Source organism: Neovison vison, chromosome 12, assembly GCF_020171115.1.
Source record: "Neovison vison isolate M4711 chromosome 12, ASM_NN_V1, whole genome shotgun sequence".
NCBI lineage: Eukaryota > Metazoa > Chordata > Mammalia > Carnivora > Mustelidae > Neogale > Neogale vison.
In genome coordinates, this window is record NC_058102.1 from 124,621,879 (window position 1) to 124,644,459 (window position 22,581).

General features: G+C 40.9%; 1 protein-coding gene across 3 annotated transcripts in view; it reads right to left on the minus strand.

The window, feature by feature from the left end:
- Positions 1 to 22,581, minus strand: part of TRDMT1 (tRNA aspartic acid methyltransferase 1) — a 65,314-nt gene that overhangs the window by 37,444 nt on the left and 5,289 nt on the right. Inside the window, exon 1 of one of the 3 annotated variants that reach the window (XM_044226475.1) lies at positions 18,863 to 18,931. The exons of 1 other annotated variant lie outside the window; for it this stretch is intronic. Coding sequence is in view for 1 of the 2 variants with exons in the window: in XM_044226473.1 (XP_044082408.1) it covers positions 17,576 to 17,639 (64 nt within the window). In the remaining variant the exon portion in view is untranslated. Of the gene's footprint in view, positions 1 to 17,575; positions 17,760 to 18,862; positions 18,932 to 22,581 lie in introns of those variants that run through there. One more of the 3 variants, XM_044226473.1, reaches the window with a different exon arrangement.

Genomic DNA, 22,581 nt, shown 5'->3' on the forward strand with positions numbered 1-22,581 from the left:
ACCCACGTGGCACCTGGATGGCTCAGTCGGTTAAGCCTCTGCCTCCAGCTCAGGTCATGATTGTGGAGTTTGGGGATCAAGTCCCACATTGGGCCCCCTGCTCAGTGGGGAGTCAGCTTCTCCCTGTCCTTCTGTCCCCCTTCCCTGCTTGTGCTTGCTCTGTTTCTCTCAAATAAATAAATAAAAACTTCTTTTAAAAAAAAAAAATGCAGGGGCGCCCTGAGTGGCTCAGTGGGTTAAGCCTCTGCCTTCGGCTCAGGTCATGATCTCAGGGTCCTGGGATCGAGCCCTGCATCAGGCTCTTTGCTCAGGAGGGAGCCTGCTCCCCCACCTCTCTCTGCCTGCCTCTCTGCCTACTTATGATCTCTGTCTGTCAAATAAATAAATAAAAATCTTTAAAAAAAAATGCAGCCAATCCAGAAAGAACAAAACAAAACTAAACTAAACTACAAAACTAAACTAAAACTACACAGAGAAAGAAAACTGATGCCTGGTAACACAATTGAGCCCTTTTAAGCTGTACCCCAAACCAAGCCTATATTTGATCTTAGTCATTACATGAGTATTAACAACTTTTATGTAAAACAGTTTGGATTGTCTTCTGTAACTTGGAAATAACAGTTCTAACAGGTATTTAAGAGAACACACACTTAAATATCACTCATCACTATAAGGAACTGCATTTCAAATTCCATCCTAGCAAGCAGAACAACACGAACACCCAAAGCCTTGTGAATAAGAAATTAATTAACTATGTATCTTTATAACAGAAACACTTCTCTTGATCAAACACTCCCCAAGTATCATAAATTGAGGCAATATTTGCAAGAGTCCCAATTTGGGAGACAAGGACTTCATTATAGGTCTACCTAATTACTTTATCCTATACATGTATTCTAAATCACCAAACACATAGAGAGCCATCTGTAAGCTGTATCCCCAGTGTCTTCTAAGAAACACGTATTTTCAGTTGAATGGTCTTAGCAATTAGTCAAAAATTCAAGTTCTAAAAGTAAAAGCAGTCAAAATAGAAATTTCAATTACAGGCGATTCAAAATAAAGAATTTTATATTATCAGTCAACATAAAATGCTACTGCACCTCATCAATAATGACAGAAATCCACATTAGTCAGTTTTGCTTATCAGACTAGGAAAGGTTTTATAAGATGAACACTGTCTAGTACGAGCACATTTGAAAAAATGTGCTCTTCGTCATGCTGGCTGTAGTGTACATGGATTCAACTCTTCTATCACTACTTCTAGCCATTCCACTTGTGACAATTTATGCTAAGGAGATATTTGAACTATATAAGTGTAAGACTGCCATATTAGAAATGATACCCATATACACTAATGTGGAGTGATACAGATTTTTTAAGTACCAAAAAAAGTTACTAACTATCCTGTTTGGTAATAATCCAAGTTTTGTATAGTGTATAGGTATGTACCTATATTAAGAAAAAAAAGATAAAAACAGTAAATGTTGACAGGGGCTATCTGTTGGTGGTAGAGAGAATTTGGAGGTAACTTTTATTTCTTTCCTTAAACTTTTTGGATTATTTGGTCTTTTTCTTAACAATAAGAATGAAATGCTTTTACAATCAGTCAAAGCAAACAAACAAAACTATTTTTATCTTGGAACAAAATAATTCAATATTTCTCTTAGTTGTGACCCTGAGATATCCCACAAAGGGAAGGTATCAAGGTCAGATAAGAAAGGTTTGGACATATTCTCAAAACATGCCCATTAGTCTGTAAGGACACACACACACACACACACACACAAACACACCAGTATACAGTCATAACTCAATGTGTTATTTTATGCCACTAACTCAGTAACAGCCAAAAGAATAAAAAACAAGAATTAAACTACATTGTCATAGTTCTTTAGAGATCAACAAGTATGGCATATGGCCAAAAATGTAATGAGTTGAAAGCTACCTATTTACATATTTAGAATTCAAAGGATATAAATCTGTCTTCTCCATTTTTCCTATGACATTTAGACCTTCCTCTTAATCTCTTAAAGACAATACCAGTGATTAAAAACATTTATATAAATGGTTTAATGAATAAGCAATATAAACACATGTGATCCAGCCTATTACAGGTTTAAAGAACACTTTGTTTTACATAAATTTACATTGAATGATTGAAAATCTATGAATGATTCACCACCAAAAATATGTCAAAACATATTTGCTGATATTTTCTTGTAACTTAAAAGATGATCACTTCTTTTTTTTAAAGATGATGATTTCTGATATACTCATGGAAGTCAATGAAGAAATGATATATGCGCCACTCCTCTCTACCTAACCAACTACGAATGATAAAAAGACTTGTAAAAATAAAATTACGTTATCAATCATAAAGATCCCAAAAATTAAACTAAAAACTCCTCTCTAAATTTGTCCTGCCATTCTGAGTCCCTTTATCCTTTATATAGTAGACTTTCCTTAAAGCTTATTATTTTCATCATTATTGACTTAAGAGTTTTAAGCCTACCCTGAATTTCTGCTATAGGCACCTCTAAAATAATTACGTTTAGGGGCACCTGGGTGGCTCAGTCAGTGAAGTATCTGCCTGCCTGTGGCTCAGGTCATAATCCTGGGGTCAGGCCCCGCATCAGGCTCCCTGCTGAGCTGGGAGTCTGCTTCTCCCTGCCCCTCCACCCCACCCCCTGCTTATGTACACTCTCTCGTGCTCGCTCTCTCTCACTCATTCTCTCTCTCAAGTAAATTTAAATTTTATTTAAAAAATAAAACAATGAAAGAATTAAGTTTACAATTTTGCTCTGAACCAGAAAGAAAAATCTATCCTAAGACCTTAAAGGAAAAAACACTTCAATTACTTCATTCCTCATTTTCCTTTGAGTCTCCTACCGACTACACATTTCTCTGCAAACCTCTTTCCATTAAGCCACATGGTATTCAAGACATATTAGCTATCACTGTTTTTTTAAATCAAGAGTATCACAGGCACACCCTACAGAGATTTTTTTATTCAGAGAGTGTGTGTGTGTGTGTGTGTGTGTTCACTGGTCCTCAGAAAGATTCAGGATATGGGTATCTAACTATCCAGCTCTTCCTCTGCCTGTGTTTTAAGTTTAGCTCCACTGTTTCCAGCTGTGTGACTTAGGCAAGTTACTTGACTTCATCAAGCCTCAGTGTCTTTATCCGTAAAAGAGACAATAAAGTACCTATGTCGTACAGTGTTCCAAGGATTAAATTAGCTAATATCTATAAAGCTTACACTTGTGCTGCCCAGATGGTAATTACTCAATAAATTTTTGCTATGATTATTATCAAAAGTCCAAAGACTTTTTAAAATAAGAAAGTGTGACAGGAACCCTCACTGCAGGCGTGGCAAAGGAGGGTTCAGTGTTTGAAAGAGCAGTTTGGCAGTTTGTATCTAAAGCCTTCAAAACCGCTAGGACTTAGCAATTTTGTATTTGGGCACATACCCTAAGGTGTGGTAGGCAGAACAGTGAACACCCTGCCCCAGAAAGAATTGTTTCCATCCTAACCCACGAAACTTGCAATAATGTTACCTTAGCTAGCAACAGATATGACTAAAGATCTTAAAAAGAGATTATTTTAGGTTATGTGGGTAAGGCCCAGTGTGATCACAGGAAGGATGGAGGAAGGTTAGAGTCAGAGAAGGAGAAGGGAAGAAAGAAGCAGAGGTCAGAAAGACTGGAAGATGCCGCTGGACTTCTGGTTTTGAAGTTGGAGGAAGAAGTCACAAGTCAAGAAACACAGGTGACCTCTAGAAGCTCGAAAAGGCAGAGAAACACCTGTCCCCTCAAGCTTCCAGAAGGAAACACCTCAGGCAAAACCTTGATTTTAGGACTTCTGATCTCCAGCATTATAAGATAACAAATTTGTATTGCTTTAAGCCGCTAAGTTTGTGGTGATGCGTTACAGCAGCAACAGGAAACCAGTATGGAAGGCAATAACAGAGATGTGAAGAAAAGATTTATATGAAGGATAAATGCTATTTTATTTATAATAGTGAGAAATTATAAGCAACCTACATATCCTAAAAAGTTGATTGCTTTGAACAAATGGAACTTTCATAAAATGAAATATCACACAACAATTAAAAAACCAAGTTTACAAATATATTTAGTAACAAGGAAAACCTCAAAATTTTCTCACTGAAAAAAGAAAGCTATAAATTATTTTAATGTTAATGAAGACCTGTCAAATAAATATTGAAAAGATACAATACAAATTCTCAACAGTGTTTACTATGCATGAAGAGCATGTGTCATTTTTATTTTGAAATTTTCTTCATTTGTGTCGCATCAGTATTTCCCAGTAAACCATAATCTCAAGGAAAATAATAGAGCTGTCTTGTTACTGCTATATTCCCACTGTGCAGCAAAGTAAATGACACATAAACCACTCAAAACTTACATGCTGAATGAATAAATGAGTATGTTTTCAGTATTTCCCAATGTTTTCCACCCTTGCGACTTCTGGGATTCTAGCAGCATTATGGATGCCAAGTCCAAATAGTCCCCTTTCTTAATACAGTGAGATATAAGTCTTGATTTGTGATCTCCACAAAGTAGCTCTCTTCCCCATTATTCTGTAAAGTAATTTCCAGAAGGTTTGCTTACAATGGTATCTAATCCCTGTAACTGCAAGGTCATCCCTCTGAAAATTATTTCTAAGTCTTTAAATTCATCTGTATGATTTTTTCATCAATTCTATCAAGTGACTTTATTTATTTTTTTTTAAGTGTTTTGGCCTTAGGATTCATTTGTATTTTTTTTTAATTTTATTATGTTTTTTTAATTTTTTTATTTTTTTTTAATTTTTATTTTTTTCCAGTTTATTTATTTTCAGAAAAACATTATTCATTATTTTTTCACCACACCCAGTGCTCCATGCAAGCTGTGCCCTCTATAATACCCACCACCTGGTACCCCAACCTCCCACCCCCCCGCCACTTCAAACCCCTCAGATTGTTTTTCAGAGTCCATAGTCTCTCATGGTTCACCTCCCCTTCCAATTTACCCAAATTCCCTACTCCTCTCTAATGCCCCTTGTCCTCCATGCTATTTGTTATGCTCCACAAATAAGTGAAACCATATGATAATTGACTCTCTCTGCTTGACTGATTTCACTCAGCATAATCTCTTCCAGTCCCGTCCATGTTGCTACAAAAGTTGGATATTCGTCCTTTCTGATGGAGGCATAATACTCCATAGTGTATATGGACCACATCTTCCTTATCCATTCATCCGTTGAAGGGCATCTTGGTTCTTTCCATAGTTTGGCGACCGTGGCCATTGCTGCTATAAACATTGGGGTACAGATGGCCCTTCTTTTCACGACATCTGTGTCTTTGGGGTAAATACCCAGGAGTGCAATTGCAGGGTCGTAGGGAAGCTCTATTTTTAATTTCTTGAGGAATCTCCACACTGTTCTCCAAAGAGGCTGCACCAACTTGCATTCCCACCAACAGTGTAAGAGGCATCATTAGCCCTCAGGGAGATTCAAATTAAAACCACATTGAGATATCACCTTACACCAGTTAGAATGGCCAAAATTAACAAAACAGGAAACAACATGTGTTGGAGAGGATGTGGAGAAAGGGGAACCCTCTTACACTGTTGGTGGGAATGCAAGTTGGTGCAGCCTCTTTGGAGAACAGTGTGGAGATTCATCAAGTGACTTTAATAAGCATCTAACACTTGTATTGCCTTTTTTTCAGGCTACTGTAACTTATTAAAGCAACATTTTATTAGTTTGCTGTTCAAAATATAGTAAATTGAGAAATACGAAGATCCTAAATTAATACTAAAATATAAAGCTATATTCTCTTTTTGAAGTATAACTTGTTTGGGGAAAATGAATATATTTACTGAAGAATGTATGACAAATATGTCTATAAAGGCATACGTTTATATGGTTGGGCTTTGTTTTTCTGTTTTCTTTTAATGGAATCAAAGGCGCTTTGACTTTTACAATCACAGGAGAAATGTAAAAGACGATCTCTTCTCAGAAGCAGAACTCTGGATTTTAAGTATGTTTCCCTTGCCAAATACTAAAAATGCCAACCCACAAAACAATCTAGAAAAATGATTGATTTATATCTTTTCCCCCAAGCCATGGTCACCAACATTCTGACATTTCAAAATTAACAAGAGAAATCTCACTGGATGGAGAGCAAGGTACAGATAAATGGTCAGTATTACGTCAAATCAATAATGACTGTCATTAAATCTAAATAGTCAAAGAATATAATTTAAACAAATGACTTAGCAACAATAATCACAAAGTAAATGGAAGCCACAGAAATAAAATGCCTCTGAAGAGGCAGAGAAATTACTCTGGTACTTTAATAATCATCTAAATCTCAGGGTTTTCAGGAAAAATGTAAGCAAGGCAAAATTATTTACTATCTCTAATTTGGTCTATGAAACTTCATAGCCTAGTTGATTGTGTATCTATAAATCCTTCATAATATGGGTTCTTCCTGGACCCAAATTCTCCTATAATTAAGGCATGTGCCAAAGTCTATGAGGGTTGCGTTTGTGCTAAAAGACTCAGGCACTTGCTTTTTACTTGAGTTTCACTCATTAAGTACTAAGGGATTATTAAATTCACTATTGTCTTTGAACAAAAACAAAAACTCACTAACGGATGCTAAAGAGCTACTATGACTAACTCTCTGATGGAGTTGTTTTACTTAAGTCCAAGGGTTTTTGTTCAGTTTGTGTTGATTTAAAGTCCTAAAATGGAAAGAACTGGTGGATAACAGTAAAAGCAACAATTGGTCCAGGTAAAGTAATGGTACTTATAGTTGGAATCTCAACTATTTGAGATTTGAGATTTTCCAAAACTGAGATGCAACTTTTTGCTTTTAGGCAGGGTAAGAACTGACTGTCACCATTTCTATAAAGCACTTTTTAGGGAATATTCCTGATAAACTTTCATCAGCAAAGCAAAAGGCCACAATCCTAAAAAGGCTCTAGATACCAACAAATCCTGAATTCTACATGCAACCCTAATCTCCTTATTTTATGTAATAATCCTTCTGTAATTACTTACAGATTTGCTATCATATATGAACCTTTTCTTTTCAATTTTCCATACAAAGAAGTAATAACTCTTGAAAGGAATAAAAGGTAAAAAATAAAACCCTTCAACTTCATTATTTTCACCATAGTTCATTTTAACATACGATTAAAAGTCTACATTGAGTTCAAACCAACTTATCTCAAAAAACTTGATTTTGAGAAAATTTCACGTTTTATCATGCAGCACAAAAAAAAATCTGTTATCTGTTAAAATGTCACATATAATCATGCATACAAAACCCTCGGTGATTCTACTTATTTGGCCACTCTCCAACACACACACATACACACACACAGAGACATGGACACATACACACACATATGAACACGTTTATCTCCTACATGATACCTATTAACATACTTCAAAACACTACCCATGGGACGCCTGGGTGGCTCAGTTGGTTAAGCAGCTGCCTTCGGCTCAGGTCATGATCCCAGCGTCCTGGGATCGAGTCCCACATCGGGCTCCTTGCTCAGCAGGGAGCCTGCTTCTCCCTCTGCCTCTGCCTGCCATTCTGTCTGCCTGTGCTCGCTCTCCCTCTCTGACAAATAAATAAAAAAATCTTAAAAAAAAAAAACAACACTACCCATGCACCATACTTTGGGAAATGCTGACTTAGCTCACCCCCCTCCCCCAAAGAAAAATGACCTCTGTGATTCAGATTTAATAACTAAGTTTAAACTTATCACAGTACAATGGTATCTACTTCAAGCTATCCATATTTCATAGCAAACATGACCCTAGTTCATTTATTCATTTGTACATTCATCCAACAAGTATGCATAAGCAATGTTCTAGACAAAGTCTATCTTATAATGGAACTTATATCCTTGTGGGGTGGGGGAAAACTAAACGATAAATAAATAAGTACATAATACATCTAACAATGAAAAGTATCATGGGAAAAGAAACAACAGAGTAAGCTAAATAGTGTAGGAGAAGAGATTAGTTCTATTTTTATACAGGATGGTTAGAGAATATCTCAATAGCAAAAACCTGAAGGAGATGAAGGAGCAGGCAGATATGTGGAAGAACTTTCTAGAACAGAAGGAAAAGACACTGCGAAGGCCCAGAGATTGGGAGCATGCTTATTGTGTAGGAGGATCAGCAAGAAGACTGGTAGAGACTGAACGTGCCCCTCCAAATTCTTAGTTGAAACTCTGGCTCCTAATGCTTCAGATGAAGCCATGAAGGTGGTCTGGATGAACAGGATGATGCCCTTCTAAGAGTCATGGGCGAGCTGACCTCCTCTCTCTGCTCTCCGCCATGTGAAGACAAAGGTGAAGTCGGGACTCTGATACATGGAGCAGGGCCCTCACCAGAATTCAACTGCACTGCCATCCTGATCTCAAACTTCCCAGCCTCCAGAACCGTGAGAAATGAACGTCTGTGGTTCACAAGCCACCCAGTCTATGGACTGTTATAGCAGCACAAACTTACTAACTTACTAAGACAGCCAGCAAGCCTGGAATGGAGAAAGCCAGGGGGATAGCACAAGAAACGTGCTCAGAGGGAAAGGGGTTGGCTCTAGCCCAACCAGGACTATGGCCAGAGGACTTAAGCTTTCACTGAGTGATATAAGAAACCTCTCAGAAGTTTTAAGCAGAGGAATGACTTAATCTACTGCATTTCTAAAGGGTCACGCTGACATTAGAGGAGTCAAAATAAACTAGAGGAGACAGAGCAGAAGCAAGGAGACCAGTAAAAACGCTACTGCAGTAATCCTTTGCCCAGGTCTCCTAAGAAAGAACCCAAGGCAAAGCTTAGCTGCAGATGCTCTTTCTGGGAGGCAAAATCCCAGAGTAGCAAGAGTAAGGGGTAGTGAGGCAGGGAGGAGGGAAAGCAAACAAAAGGCAGTACAGTACTCCACTGGCCACCGCTTCACAAGAAAACCCAGGTAACTGTGGTTACATGTCTCACTCCTCAAAGGCAGGAGGAGGGATGAATGGAAGGTGACAGAAGCCCTGACGCTGTCTGATCTAAAGCAACACTTCCCACATCTCCATGTGTACTTGAGCAGGGAACACTGGTAGGGGGAGGAAGAGACAGGATATATCTGCTGACTCCTTCCTCATCGTGTCTCCTCCTGATCAGAAGTCACCCCATGAGGCATGTGTAGGAAAACCCTCCTGTGGTTCTCCTTTACTCACACACTATTACATACTCACAACACTTCTGACACCAGTTGGATGTCCACGGTTCACTTTAATTCTGACGCTAACCGGAGTTGGCCTTAAGTTAAGAGCTCAGACCCATAAGACTGCCCCAGGTCTGACACCAATTGCAAGTACTAACCAACATGCTCCAGGTTACCTACAACTTCTGTCCGACTTGGCTACCAATCCAGGGTTCCCAAAACCCCCTCCCTGGGTTCCATCATTTGCTAGAACACCTCACGGAACTCACACAATGCTTATGTTTGACAGTTATTATATAGTAAAGGACACGACGAACAGCCAGATGAAGAGATACACAGGGTAATGTCTGGAAGAATCCAGAGCTCAGGAGCTTCTGTCCCCATGGAGCTGGGGTGCACCATCCCTACGGCATGTGGATGTGTTTACCAACCCAGTTGTTCTCTGAACAACTTTTAGGGTTTTTATGGAGGTTTATTCACATAAGCATGATCAATCAACAACGTGATCTCCAGCCCCTCTCCCTCTCAGAGGTTAGGCGGTGGGGCTGAAAGTTCCAAGCTTCTCACTACCCTTAGTCTTTCTAGTGACCAGCCCCCGTCCTGAAGCAATCTGGGAGCAGAGCAAGAGTTGTCTCATTAGAACAAAAGACAGTCCTGCCCCCTAGAAAATTCCAAGGGATTTAGGAGCTCTGTGTCAGGAAGCAGGGTCAAAGACTACATCTGAGAACAAAAGGGGCTCCTAGTGCTCTTATCACTGAGGGAGTTATAAGGGTTTTAGGAGGATCAGGGGGCAGAGACCAATAGGTATGTATTTTCAATTATTGTACAGGCGTGACTCCTCCTCTCCTCTCCTCTCCACTTAGGGTTCTGATATCCAACCCCTCCGGACAGCCTCTGGAGCAACATTTCAGTCCAGACACTGGGGGTGGCTTGAGCATGTCATGAAGCGTGGACTGGCAGCGTTACGGGGTGAGGCCACAACAGCAGAGTCGGGGGACTACGCCGAACAAGCAGCTCAGGGCCTGGGAGGCAGGTTTTGTCAAGTGAATCTGGGCTGGCCCATCAATTAAGTCTGACAAAACAAGAGTGAGATTATGGGTGAGATGGTAAAGGTGAGGGCAGAGAGGAATGATCGAATTATAAATCAAGTTTGAAGGGAGATCCCATGGAATTTGCTGAAGTAAGTCAAAGAGAAGAAACAGAGGTGACTCCAAGACTCGGGGGGTGGGCCCCCGGAAGAATGGAGACACCCGTTGCTGGGAGGAGGAAGGCTGCGAGAGCATGAAGTTCTGAAGGGTAAGGAGAACCAGGAGCTCAGTTCTGCACACCTCTAGGGAGGAAAAAACCCAAAAAAACAAAAAACAAAAAACAAACAACAAACAAACAAACAAAAAAGATAATGAGAACATGAACAAATCTAGCCTTATCGAAAAACTACAGAGAGCTGGTCAGCGCCCTCAGCATCATCAGAGGTGATGCACGCTGGTGCTGTGCGGAGCCCCGGCACTTCCTCTCACTCGCACACTCACTGGCCCCCGCCCTTCTCCCACAGCTCCCTCAGGGCCCTCCTGTTCCCCAGCAGGCATTTCCCAACACATGCTCTAAGGAACGTCATTTTACATGATGCTAGTAAGTGTGATCCTCTTCCCCATGTGCAAAAAAAAAAAAAAAGCATATTCATGGCTCAAATACATACAGGAAGTGCAGATTTAAACCACACAGTACCCGTTTTGCAGGGCTTCCCACCACTTTTGGTATATTAATGTGTTCTGAGACTCTCGTGGGACAATACCGTATGAAGAGTTTCCGAAACTTACTTGACCATCAAGGCAAACTTATTAATATCCCTGAGAAGACAATTACATAGGATACCAGCCAGGAAATGGCAACTAACCCAAGAATTCATTTTGGTCCTTAGTTCCCCTGGGTCTACAATATCAGATCACTCCTTGAAATCCTCTCCTCGCTTTACCTTCATGGCATGGCGTTCTTTTGGCTCTCCTTGCTCTCGAATTTTTCCTACACGGTTTCCCTCTGTGAATACTGTTTTTCTACCCAGCCCCACAATGTCACTGTTCCTCAGTATTCCATACCGTTGGTCCTCTTTACACTCGACACGTATACAGAAACAAACGTTTATCTCTAATCACATTGATCCCCGGACCAAAATGCACAAGCAGCCGCCTATGTGGCGTTTCTGTGGGTCATATGGACAAACTCTGTGACTCTAAAATGGAACCTATTATTTCCCCCCACCTTGATTTAGGACTATTCCAGTTGATAAATCACCCACATTAGAAACCTCGGTAACTAACACCCAAATGACTACCAGTTTTGCTGATTTTTAGATCCTGTATATATAACCTGAGTCATCTTCTCCATTCATTGGCTTTGCCTAAATTCATTATCTCTGAACAATAATTTCCTACCTGTCCACCATGCCTCTATACCCTACTCCCCACCACTACCAACGTCTGGTCACATGGTACAATTTCTAGAACCTAATCAACAGGTTCTTTAACTTTCATTTGCTAACCAGACCTAGGAGATAAAAATCCAAGCACCTTATCAGGTTGTACGGCATGTCATGATTTGGTACCTCCTAAACATCTACTTTTTTGGAGCACTTAAGTTGCAATGATATTTTAAAACCTGTAGCTCCCCATACTTGTATAGACCATGCTATTTCATGTCTGTGTGTGCACAGGAACTTTCTTTCTGTCTGATATAATCTTTCCCTTCTTAACTATCTGAAAAACTATCATCTACCAAAATCCTGCAGGGAAAAAATATCGTAACAAAACTGAACAGCAAATCACCAATTATAAAAAAGAATATGCCAATGACAACATGAACAAGTCACAAAATAAATACAAGTAAGTATATGAAAATGTTCAACTTCCTAAGTAATCAGCAGTATTACTTATATACTATACACAGGAATTCTACTAGCTCTATGTATACAGTTTCATTAAATCCTCCTGTCAAACTGTTAGTAGTATTATCCTGATTTCAATCGATAAGGACATCCCATACAATTAAGTAAGGAAAGCTAGTTACAAAACAAGGTGGGGAAAAAGAAAAGAAGCTAAGATTTTACCAAGTACCTACACAATATTTCATACATCAACTGTTTCAGTTAACATTCACACACCCTATGAGAAGGTATTACGGTATCCGTCTCACAGGAGGGTATCTGGGCTTAGAAAGTCAAATAGCTTTCTAGTATTCATGCAGCTAATACATGCCGTTCTGCCTTACTCCTAAATAATGGTATTAATTTTATCACTCAGAGAAATAGATGGAGTAATTCCAAAATCATTGAATAGGAGGGCAGGGAAATGAACACAAAGCAGATTCAGGTTAGGAAATCTATTCCCTCGTGGATCAGTAAGCTTTCTAGAGAATCAAGAGGGCAAAATAGAATTTTCTTCTCTCTTCATTGCCCTTCTCTTTCACCTCTTCATACATATTCATTCCATGTCATCTTCTGTGGCTATAAATAATTCTTTCCTTCACTGATCTATTCCTGAATAATTCAAATCTAGTCTGAAAGCTCTTTCACAACCTCGAATATTTAATCATCAGTCTCTTCTAAAGCCATTTTTAACATGTAATAACTTTCTGTAACTTTAAGATTTTTGTTAATAACTGCTCATATTTGCTGAGCACTTAACCACTTCCAAGCACTATCGGCAGCTTGATTTTCATTTATTTACAATTTTCACACTTCCCCTTCGAGATACGTACTATTACAGAACAGGAAACTGAGGCACAGAAAGTTTAGTTTTTGCCCAAGTTCACAAAGCTAGGATGTACCAGGCTTTCTGACGATAAATCTGTGCTCTTGACAGTCCTGCATAAACACTGTCTGCTGTTACTATCTCATAGTGCTACAAACATACTGATTTAAGACCAAGCTACTATGAAAACAAACTACCGTATTTCAAATGATTCGACAGTACCAAATGATTGTCAGAGGCGATTTAAATATCAAATATTAAAAGAACGAGACAGCATTTGCAAAACTAAAAAATGGGGACATCTGAATGATTCCTAAAAGCATCTGGCAGGTGAGTGTATGTGTTCCCCTACTGACGTTTCTTCCGAGTGAGTGGTTTCTATTCATTTTAAAACCCTCACCCATCCTATCTCTTCTCCCATGGAAAGCAGATTGACTTCTCTAACTGGCTAATTTGTGAAAAATAAACTAGGCATGCTTGCTCAGCGCCGCCAGTCCTCCCCCTGGGCAATAGCTACCCACCTGAAAGATGCTCCCTCACTGTCTGGCTGAACACTGGCTGCCCATCTGGTCCTCTCACTACCTACATCCTCCAATTCAGCCTTTATTAGTAATAAAAATCATACAGATTTGTATTTCCTATTTGACTTACTCCTCTGTTTTCTTCCTCTCTTTGTTCCAAATTACCAAGAGGGGTACTATTTACTGAGCCCCTAAAAGCCCCCACGGATAGCTCATAATACAAATTGAACTGGTCATCAACACATTAGGACAGGGGAAGTCATCTGATCTATGGAAAATAGTCATATTCTGCAGTGAAGTAAGCATTCTCATCACAGAAAAGAGGTAATTCTATCATCCAATGGAAAGTGAGGGTTCTCCTTTGTTGAATATACAGAACTCATCCCACCTATTTCACCTTTGTATTTCAAGTTTGGAAAAAAATAATCTAGTGAGTCCTATAACTAACAGAGAACAAAAGATACATATTTTCAAATGGGACAAATTTTTACCTCACTTCACTTCAATTCTGGCAACAAGTTATTTAAGAACAACTATGGGAAAAGAGGCATGAAGAGGGCGTTTTTACAATCCCAAGGAAAAAATAAATATTTAAAAAAAAAAATCAAGCAGTTCAAATTCTAGCTCCCTACAACTGATATTCCCAAAACATCCCCAGGTAACATTCAGATCTACATTTAATCATAATATACTTGCCCGATTCAGTTAGAAGCACACCTAATTACAAAGTGGTTCAGTAGGGCCTCAAGTTGGCATAGAAGTCATTGAGAAATAAAGATAAAAGAAATTCAGAAAATAATGAGTGACAAATCGCTTGACATTTTAAGAGAAAATACTGAGGCTCAGTAATTCCTACTAAATATGACTGTTATGTGACTAAAAGTCAAAATTAATTTAAAAGACCTTTAGAAATTATTTGGTAGGGCAAGCCTTTTTACTTTTAAGGATGTCTCAGTAGTTGACCATATATATGATAGTAATCAGCTAGAGCTTTCTTTATTCACTACCTTACACCACATTTTATTCGTTCTCTAATATTATACTTCATAAGAAAAAAAATCCTATTTGGTACCTATTCATATTTGCAGGTTCCTTGCAGGCCCCACCAATATATAACCCATGAAACTACTTCTACTGCTTTCTGAAAGGAGATATTTTCACTTGGAAGATTCTCATTATCCAAGACTTTACAAACTGTGCAGGCATAAATAATATCAAAGAAATACTAAGTGCTTCTTCCTATACGGGGCAACATGTACTGAAAAATGTGAAAGCTATTTGTTATACTTGTGGCCATTATGAATCTTGCCTATGTTTTCTGTATTTGAAAATTTACCATATTTTGAGTCCCCTCTTTCCAAAACAGAAGCCAGAACTCACTTTCCCAGCTTCCTCTGCTGGCAGTGGGATCTAATGTTCACCAATCAAATGCATCCATACGGTACTTTAATTCAGAAGTAGTAACACAAGGCAGCAAATGAAAAACCCATCATTTTCGTGACAGAGATGATAGAAGCATCTACCCTTCAGAGAAAAACAGGGATGGCACTTCTCAGATCCAGCCCCAGCACACTGATGAAAGTTGTGATGTCAGCACATAGCTTTGTAGAGGGGCAGGGCCTAGAATATGATTTGAGGAATGCTTCTGTTCACCTAACCTGTTCGTTGGGTGTCCTGTAGATTCTGTGAGCTTCCAAATGTCCTTTAGTGTATATGTTTTTTTTTCCTGCTTAGGTTAACTAGAGAATAGATTATGGGTTTGCAACAAAGAGTTCCATATTATACAAAAATTGGGGCTGGCAAACTATGCTTTTATCAACATAATGGTAGAATGATTACCAACTCAATAATCAACTCAGCAGTCATCTGCAGAAAGCGTATCACAAGTGTGGTTCTATGCTAGAAGCAGTACCAGAACAAAAAGGAAGGGACGGCAGCAGAGGCCAGATCTCCCAGGCAGACTAAGAAGATAGGACTATGACTCAAAACCTCAAAGGGAATCCATGCAAGCAGGGAAGTGAATGACATGATTCAGTTTACTGTGCAAAAGATCATTCTCTGCCTATGTGGAGATAGGGTGGAGCAGGAAAGCAAAGTAGAAATAGGGGAGTAATTGGGAAACTATTCTAAAAAAGTTTAGATTCAGGATGTAGCAGTGGCAACAGAAGTATGTGTACCAATTCAGTTTGTATTGGCTGATAGAAGATACTTAACTGTTTCACTAACCAAAAAAATGCCAGTTAAAATTATACAATTTCCCCCAAACAAATCAGCAAAAGTTAAAAATGGCTAATATAAATCCTGATGAATATGTAGTCGAAGGAGGCATTCATAAACCTCTGAAAAGCAATTTGCTATATTATCTAGCAAGTTTTAAAAAAATTATCCTAACTTTTGACTTAATAACTAGCACATAGTCTCAGATTGTTAAATGAATTAATTCAACTTTTAGAAAACACAGTTAAAAAGAAAATTAGGATTTATGCTCAAGGCTGTAATTGCAGCACATTTATATTGAAAAAAATTGGGGTATAATCAAATGTTCAACCCTTAAGGAGTGGTTGAATTATACCTTATGATAAAGTGCTAAGCAAACTTTAAAATCATGTTCACTAAGGGGTTTCAAGATATGGGAAAATATGCTGACATTATGAAATCTTACAAAATTAACAAAGAATAAAGAGTTCCAGAATTTTCTTTTTTTTTTTAAAGTTTATTTATTTAAGTAATCTCTATACCCAACATGGGATTGAAACCCATGATCCTCAAATCAAGAGTCCCATGCTCTTCTAACTGAGCCAGCCAGGCACCCCCCCTTTTGTTTTCTTGTTGGCTAAGTTTTGATAAGAGAACTGAATGTAGAGAGCCAGCAAATAACTGGTAATAGAAATTGGTAATAAATAAAAATTGGTAATAAAATCACTACCCTAGTCTACACTCAAAACTCAATACATATGCCCAGAAAACTCATGTTCAATTCATTATATATTGTATCTTACACTAAAATTTTTTTTTGTTGCCCTTGGTACTAAAAAAAGGAAGCAGGCAAGTTTCAATGTTGTGGTTGTCATAGTAATTTAAGAATAAACACGCATGTTCGAAGTCTACTTGTCACTCTGTATCTCCAGCACCTAGACAGTAACTAGAGTTCAAGAACTATTTTTGAGCGAACATCACCGAAAATAAACCTTTCGGTTCCAGCTTATCACCACAGATATTTAAAACCTCAAAATGAAAAAGGTGCATACAAGTAACAGCGATAGGAATAATTTATTATGTTTGGGGTGGCTACAATGCATGAGGCACTATTAACCATTTCACCCGCCTTATCTTTGATCCTCAAAATAATCCTTCTCTGGAAAATCCCCTTTTCCCTTTTTAAGGCCAGGAAACAGGTTCGAAGATGTAAAGGAACCAGCCCAAGGTCACAACCAAGTTTCAAGGCAGCTCTTCAGGCGCCTCAATGTAGCCGGACATGACACGCAGCTGTTTCTTTCCAGCGATCAGAAAGGAACAGGTTTTCCCTCTAGGCTGTCCCTCCCCAGTTCACCGACGCTCCCCTAACGTCCACTGCGCCTTAGCTATCCCTTTGAAGATACCCCTCACCGGCGGAGCCCCACCGTCGACCTCCCCATCCAGCCGCCACGTCCTGGGGGCGGGGCGGGTAAAGAAGCAGGTGTCCACGCCTCTGGGTGGCCCCACACTGGGAACCCGGGCCTGGCCCCAGCTAGGGGCTCGCCCAACCCCCTTCGCCCGTACCCTCTTAAGTTTGACTCTCCAGCCTCGCCCCGCGGGTCAGGACTCACAGACCGAGTCCACACAGACTCCGCGCGGGCCCCTGGGGAAAGCCTCGGGGAGGGAGGAAGGGAGTCTCCGCCCCGAGTCGCCCAACTACGCGCCAGGGCGGTTTCCACGACGACCGAGAGCGCCCCCCTCCCCCAGCCGCACAGACACACCGCACGCTCCAGACTCCGCCCCCCCCGGCGCCTCGTCGCTTCGCCCCTCCCCCGCACCCAAGCTGGGACCAGCCGCGCGGCGCGAACCGAGAGAGACGGGGTGAGCTCTCTCACCTCGCAGCGCCTGGTGCATGCCTCCAATGCCGCTATACAGCTCGAGGACGCGCAGGGGCTCCATGCCCACGCCGCCGCCGCCGCCGCCTCGGAGCTAGGCCTGCCGGTCCTCTCTCGTCCTTCTTCCGCCCGCCCTGCTCCCTCGCCTCTGGTTCCGCGGCGTTTCAGTTCCCCCTCTCCTGCCGCTACCGGCTCGGAGGGCTTCTAGCCGCGGGGAGACTACGGGCACAAAACAGTGGGGCCTCCCCAGGGAACCGCAGCCTGGTTGACGCCCCATCTACCTTCTAGAGTGCATTCAGGGACCTTGGAAGGAAAAAGGGCGAAATGGCCCTTTGCCCTAAAGTGAATTAACACGGGTTAGACGCCAGAAAAAGTCGTCTTCCAGGCGTCCTGCTTTTCCGTTGCTTGGAGTCCGAAGTGTGCAGACCTTACTACCGTTTGTTTTGAGCACGTACCACGGGCCAGGTGTTGTGCCTGTGCCGGGGCTGCCGAGATCAATCCGCCTTCTCTCGCGAGCTGGTCCCGCAGTTACGAGCGCAGAAGCCAGCGCCCCTGCAGCCGGGCCCCAGCGCCGGCCAGGACCCGAGGGGTGGGGGGTTGGTGGGCGGGGGCGGCCGCTGTCCTGGCGAGCGCGCGTCCCTGCATCTCAGCTTGGAAAACAGCCCCCAGGGGCACCCGGGTGGCTTAGTCGTTAAGTGTCTGCCTTCGGCCCAGGTCATGATCCCAGAGTCCTGGGATCGAGCCCCGCATTGGGATCCCTGCCCTGCGGGGAACCTGCTTCTCCCTCTCCCACTCCCTCTGCTGTGTTCCCTCTCTCATTGTGTCTCTGTCAAATAAATAAATAAAATTTAAAAAAAGAAAAAAAGAAAAAGCAAACGGCCCCCAGCAGGATCTACTGTTACCATAAGGTAGGAGTACTTATGCCCCTCCCAGTGCCGGGGCCTTGCTGCTCCAAGATGCTCCAGGGACCAAGTTTGTTCGGGGCTGGATCTCAAAGTAAAAAATGGCCCCGGGCCGGGAGGAAATGATCTCATTTCGCGGCCTCCTATTGTTCCCATTACCACCACACGTTAACCTGTGTTAGGGAAAATGGGGCAGTACCACTTGTAATAAGTTAATAACTGGTTTGTTAGAAACTTCGCAGATGTGCTAATGAAATACTATAAACAAAGTAGGACGGCCCTGTTTTGATTATGGAACTGATCCATGTGGATCCGTTTCCTCTGACATTTTTTCACCGTAAATGTGTATGGGTGTTAAAACGTTTTGTTTTTATTGGTCACTTACTTCGTGTAGGGAGGGTGCCAGAAAGGGCACCTGGGTGCTTAAGCGTCTTAAGTTGGTTAAGCGTGTGCCTTCAGCTCAGGTCCTGATCCGGGGTCCTGGGATGGAGCCCCACATCAGGTTCCCTGCTCAGCGAGGAGTCTGCTTCTTTCTCTTCCCTTCCCTTTGCTTATGTTCTCTCTCTCTCTCTCCCTCTCTGTCAAATAAATAAAGAAATAATATTCAAAAAAAAAAAAAAAAAAAAGAAGAAGAAGGGTGGTAGAAAGATAACAGAGAACAGAATCTTAGCCCGGGCATTGCCAATGACTTTGCACTGAGCCTGATTTCCCCTTCTGTCAAATTAAAAGGGAAGGGAAAAGGGGAAATGATAGCCGAGTCCCGGCAGTTCTGAGATTCTAGAGCTGAATTCATTTCTGCAAAAGTTGAGTCCCTGATTTGGCCACATGTTAATTATCTGCTCAAATTGAAATTATCAAGATATTTGTAAAATCTGCTTTAAACAAATGTACTCTTAAGCCAACTCCATTTCTAGAAATCACATGCACACTAACATTACATATATAATGCATGAAACCACTGAGCCAAACTTTTCTTGTATTTGTTACAGAATATTAGCATAAGATATATTATATTGTAAATAATACTATTTATAATGTAAATTATAAATAATATATATATTATATATATACACACATATATAAAGGGGGCTATATAGTCACAGTGATTTATGTACCATTAACAACATACTAAACATACCTAGAATATATACCTAGAATCTCTTTAGCATTAATACTATAAATCAAAATAAATATGACCAAGGATCTAACCCTGTAGAGAACAGACAGGCCAAAAATATGTGAAAGAGTTCATGGAAAATACCAGTCTCCTGAGAGGAAAGGTGATGGACCTCCATTCCCTCATAAGCTGGTTTCAAACTGTTCACGCTGATACTTAACGGTCTTCACAGTATAGCACACACTTTTCTTTATGATCTCTGTTTCCTCCCCTTTATTAGCTCTGCTGCAAACTGAAAAGGTCAGGATTCCCTTCCTTCGTGCCTCAGTTTCCCAGCTTAACATTCCTTGCTCACGTTCTTTACGTTGCCCAGAAATCCTAACCTTCTTCCAGACCTGCCTAGTGCAACAACCTTCCTTCTAGACTCCCAGGCTAGAAATCCACACTTGTTTAATTCCCCGATCAAACTCCATGCCCCGCAGTGTTCTGAAACACATATCCCACCTGTTCCCATCACAAAATCCTTTCAGTGCTTCCCAGCCCAGCTTTTACCTTAGATACATCATCCCTTTGCCTAGCATTTCCTCTGTAAGGCTTATCTCCTGTGACAATCATTTCAAGAATGAGAACTTTCTCCCTAATCATGATGTATGCCCATCTCCATGCAAGCACCTGTAGATGTCAGGCCCACTCGGATTAGGTATACATCCATTTCCAAACCCTGGTGCAAGTTGCGTGGGCTGGGCACGCCGCACCAGGAGGAGGTGAGGAGGAAGGTAGGATAGGCACATACAGGGAATATGAAGATACGCATTAATTACTCTTTCCCAAAGTGAATCCCAAATGTTCTTACAGAAGGAAAACATCTTTCTAATCTTATAGTTTCCCATAAAGTTATCCTCAGTGACAAGTCCAATAGAGCTTACATTTTAATCACAGACAACACACTTTTTGAAAATACAAGTATTTTTAGGATATTCAGTCCCTTTTCCCTCAAAACACAGAAAATGCACTTGTGAAGAAACCCAAAATGCTAGTTAATACCTGGCACATACAACGCATATCAAGAATAATTAAGGAGCACAATAGAACACCAAGGGTATATTAGAATAATAATAGCATATCTCAATGATTTAAGAGCTCCTTGTATAACTTGAAATCTAATGATATTTTATTCTTCTTCTCCTGACTGTCATGTCACCGGTCATTAATATCTAACAGAACTAAACAAAGTCGGCCAAATGTTTAAAATACTTTTGGCAATCATCTTTGAGTTTCCATGATCCAGGCCATTCTTTATTCCCCAGCGAAACGTGATGTGGATCCTTACACAGGCTTGCTGCAAATTTGAGTGATGAATAAATTACATTCTGGTTTCACACAGAAAAAGAAGGGTCTTTATGAATTGCATGAAAAATAAAAAAGTAGACATATGGGAATAAATTGGCAGTAAATGTCCTCAAGAGAGGAAATTATATTCAGAAGAAATTTGAATCAGAAAGACCCTGAGAGTTCATCTATCACTCATGAGCCCCTACTTTTCCTAGGCCTTCTACCACCGCCCTGATGGGCCAGCACGAGGTCTCAGCTGTGATCTGCTCCTGGGCACAGCAGGCCTCACAGAGTGTGAGGTGTTTGTGGTGAAGAGCTTGAATTAGTAGAAAATCCTTCTCTGCAGTCCCCCCAAATCCAGTTCCTTTTAGATTTGCCCTCTGCACTGATTTAAAAGAACTGTCCCTCTTGAATCATAAATTTCCTTGTGGTTAAAACTATAAGCCTGAGAGCCAGAGAGTTTAAATAGGAAATTGTAGATCTGCTGCCTCCTAGCTGTGTGACTTTGGGAAAGTCACTTACCCTCTCTGAGCCTACAGACACATCTACAATGTGTAAAAATAGGACACGTGGTTGCTACAAGGGTGAAGTGAGAATTCAAAGCACTTCATTCCATGCCTGGCACAATAGAGAAGCATGTTTAATAAACAGTATACATCTAATGACATTCTCAGAGTGATGCATTCTCGGTCCCTTCAACTGTGTCGCATGGCATGATTCTGACCCCTGGAATTGCTCATGCTGCAAGTTGGTGTTGCTGTGTTAGGAACCATAAGTGAACATGGGGCCCTAACTGAGGTCAGGTCAGCATGCTACAGGGTGGTGCGTATAGCCATAGACCTCTAAGGGTCATAGGGAACTTTGTGGGAGGTGTCCAGGAGTAACCTGGGCTGGGAGCAGAAAGGCTGGATGTCTGTAAGCCAGAGGCATCACTGAGGAGGAGGTGCTGAGTCTAGAAGCACTGGCAGTAAGAAAAAAGATAGCAGCACGCATAGATAGTGCCTCACTCAGAACTCTCACAAAGACCGGGGTAGCTGGAAAGTTAAATCTACGGATCTGCCAATCTTAGGGGAGACTTATGAGGGACCTCACCCAGGATGCCTGAGTTGCTGGGACTAGGAGTGGAGTAGGGTGAAACCTACTACAACCATTCCATCTCCCCTTGACTCTTTTATGTGCCAAGCACTGAAGAAATACTTAATTTAAAATGGTTTCATATGTAAAAATCTGTAACCTAAGCCATACAAGTGTCAATAATAAACAACTTGTTGCCTACTATCCCCTGAACCTAAGATGATTTTACCAATTCTATTGATTCTCCAGAACTACACTGTCCAACAGGGTCATCAAGAGCCACACTTGCAGATTTAGGTTTAAACCGGCTTACTTAACACTGAAAACTCAGTTCATTAGTCACGCGAGGCACCTTTCAATAACTACGTGCGGCTGGTGGCTGCGGTCCTGCTCAGCGAAGAGAGGACATTTCCATCCTCATAGAAAGTTTTGTTGGACAGAGCTGCTTGAAAGTCAGCCCTTGAAGTCATGACCTTGATGGGTAGCCCATCCATGAATGAGCAGCATTGAAGCATGCAGCAAGTGCTTAAAGATTGTGCTTGGGTTTTAAATAAGTTGCCCCAAAGATGTAAAGTAAAAGG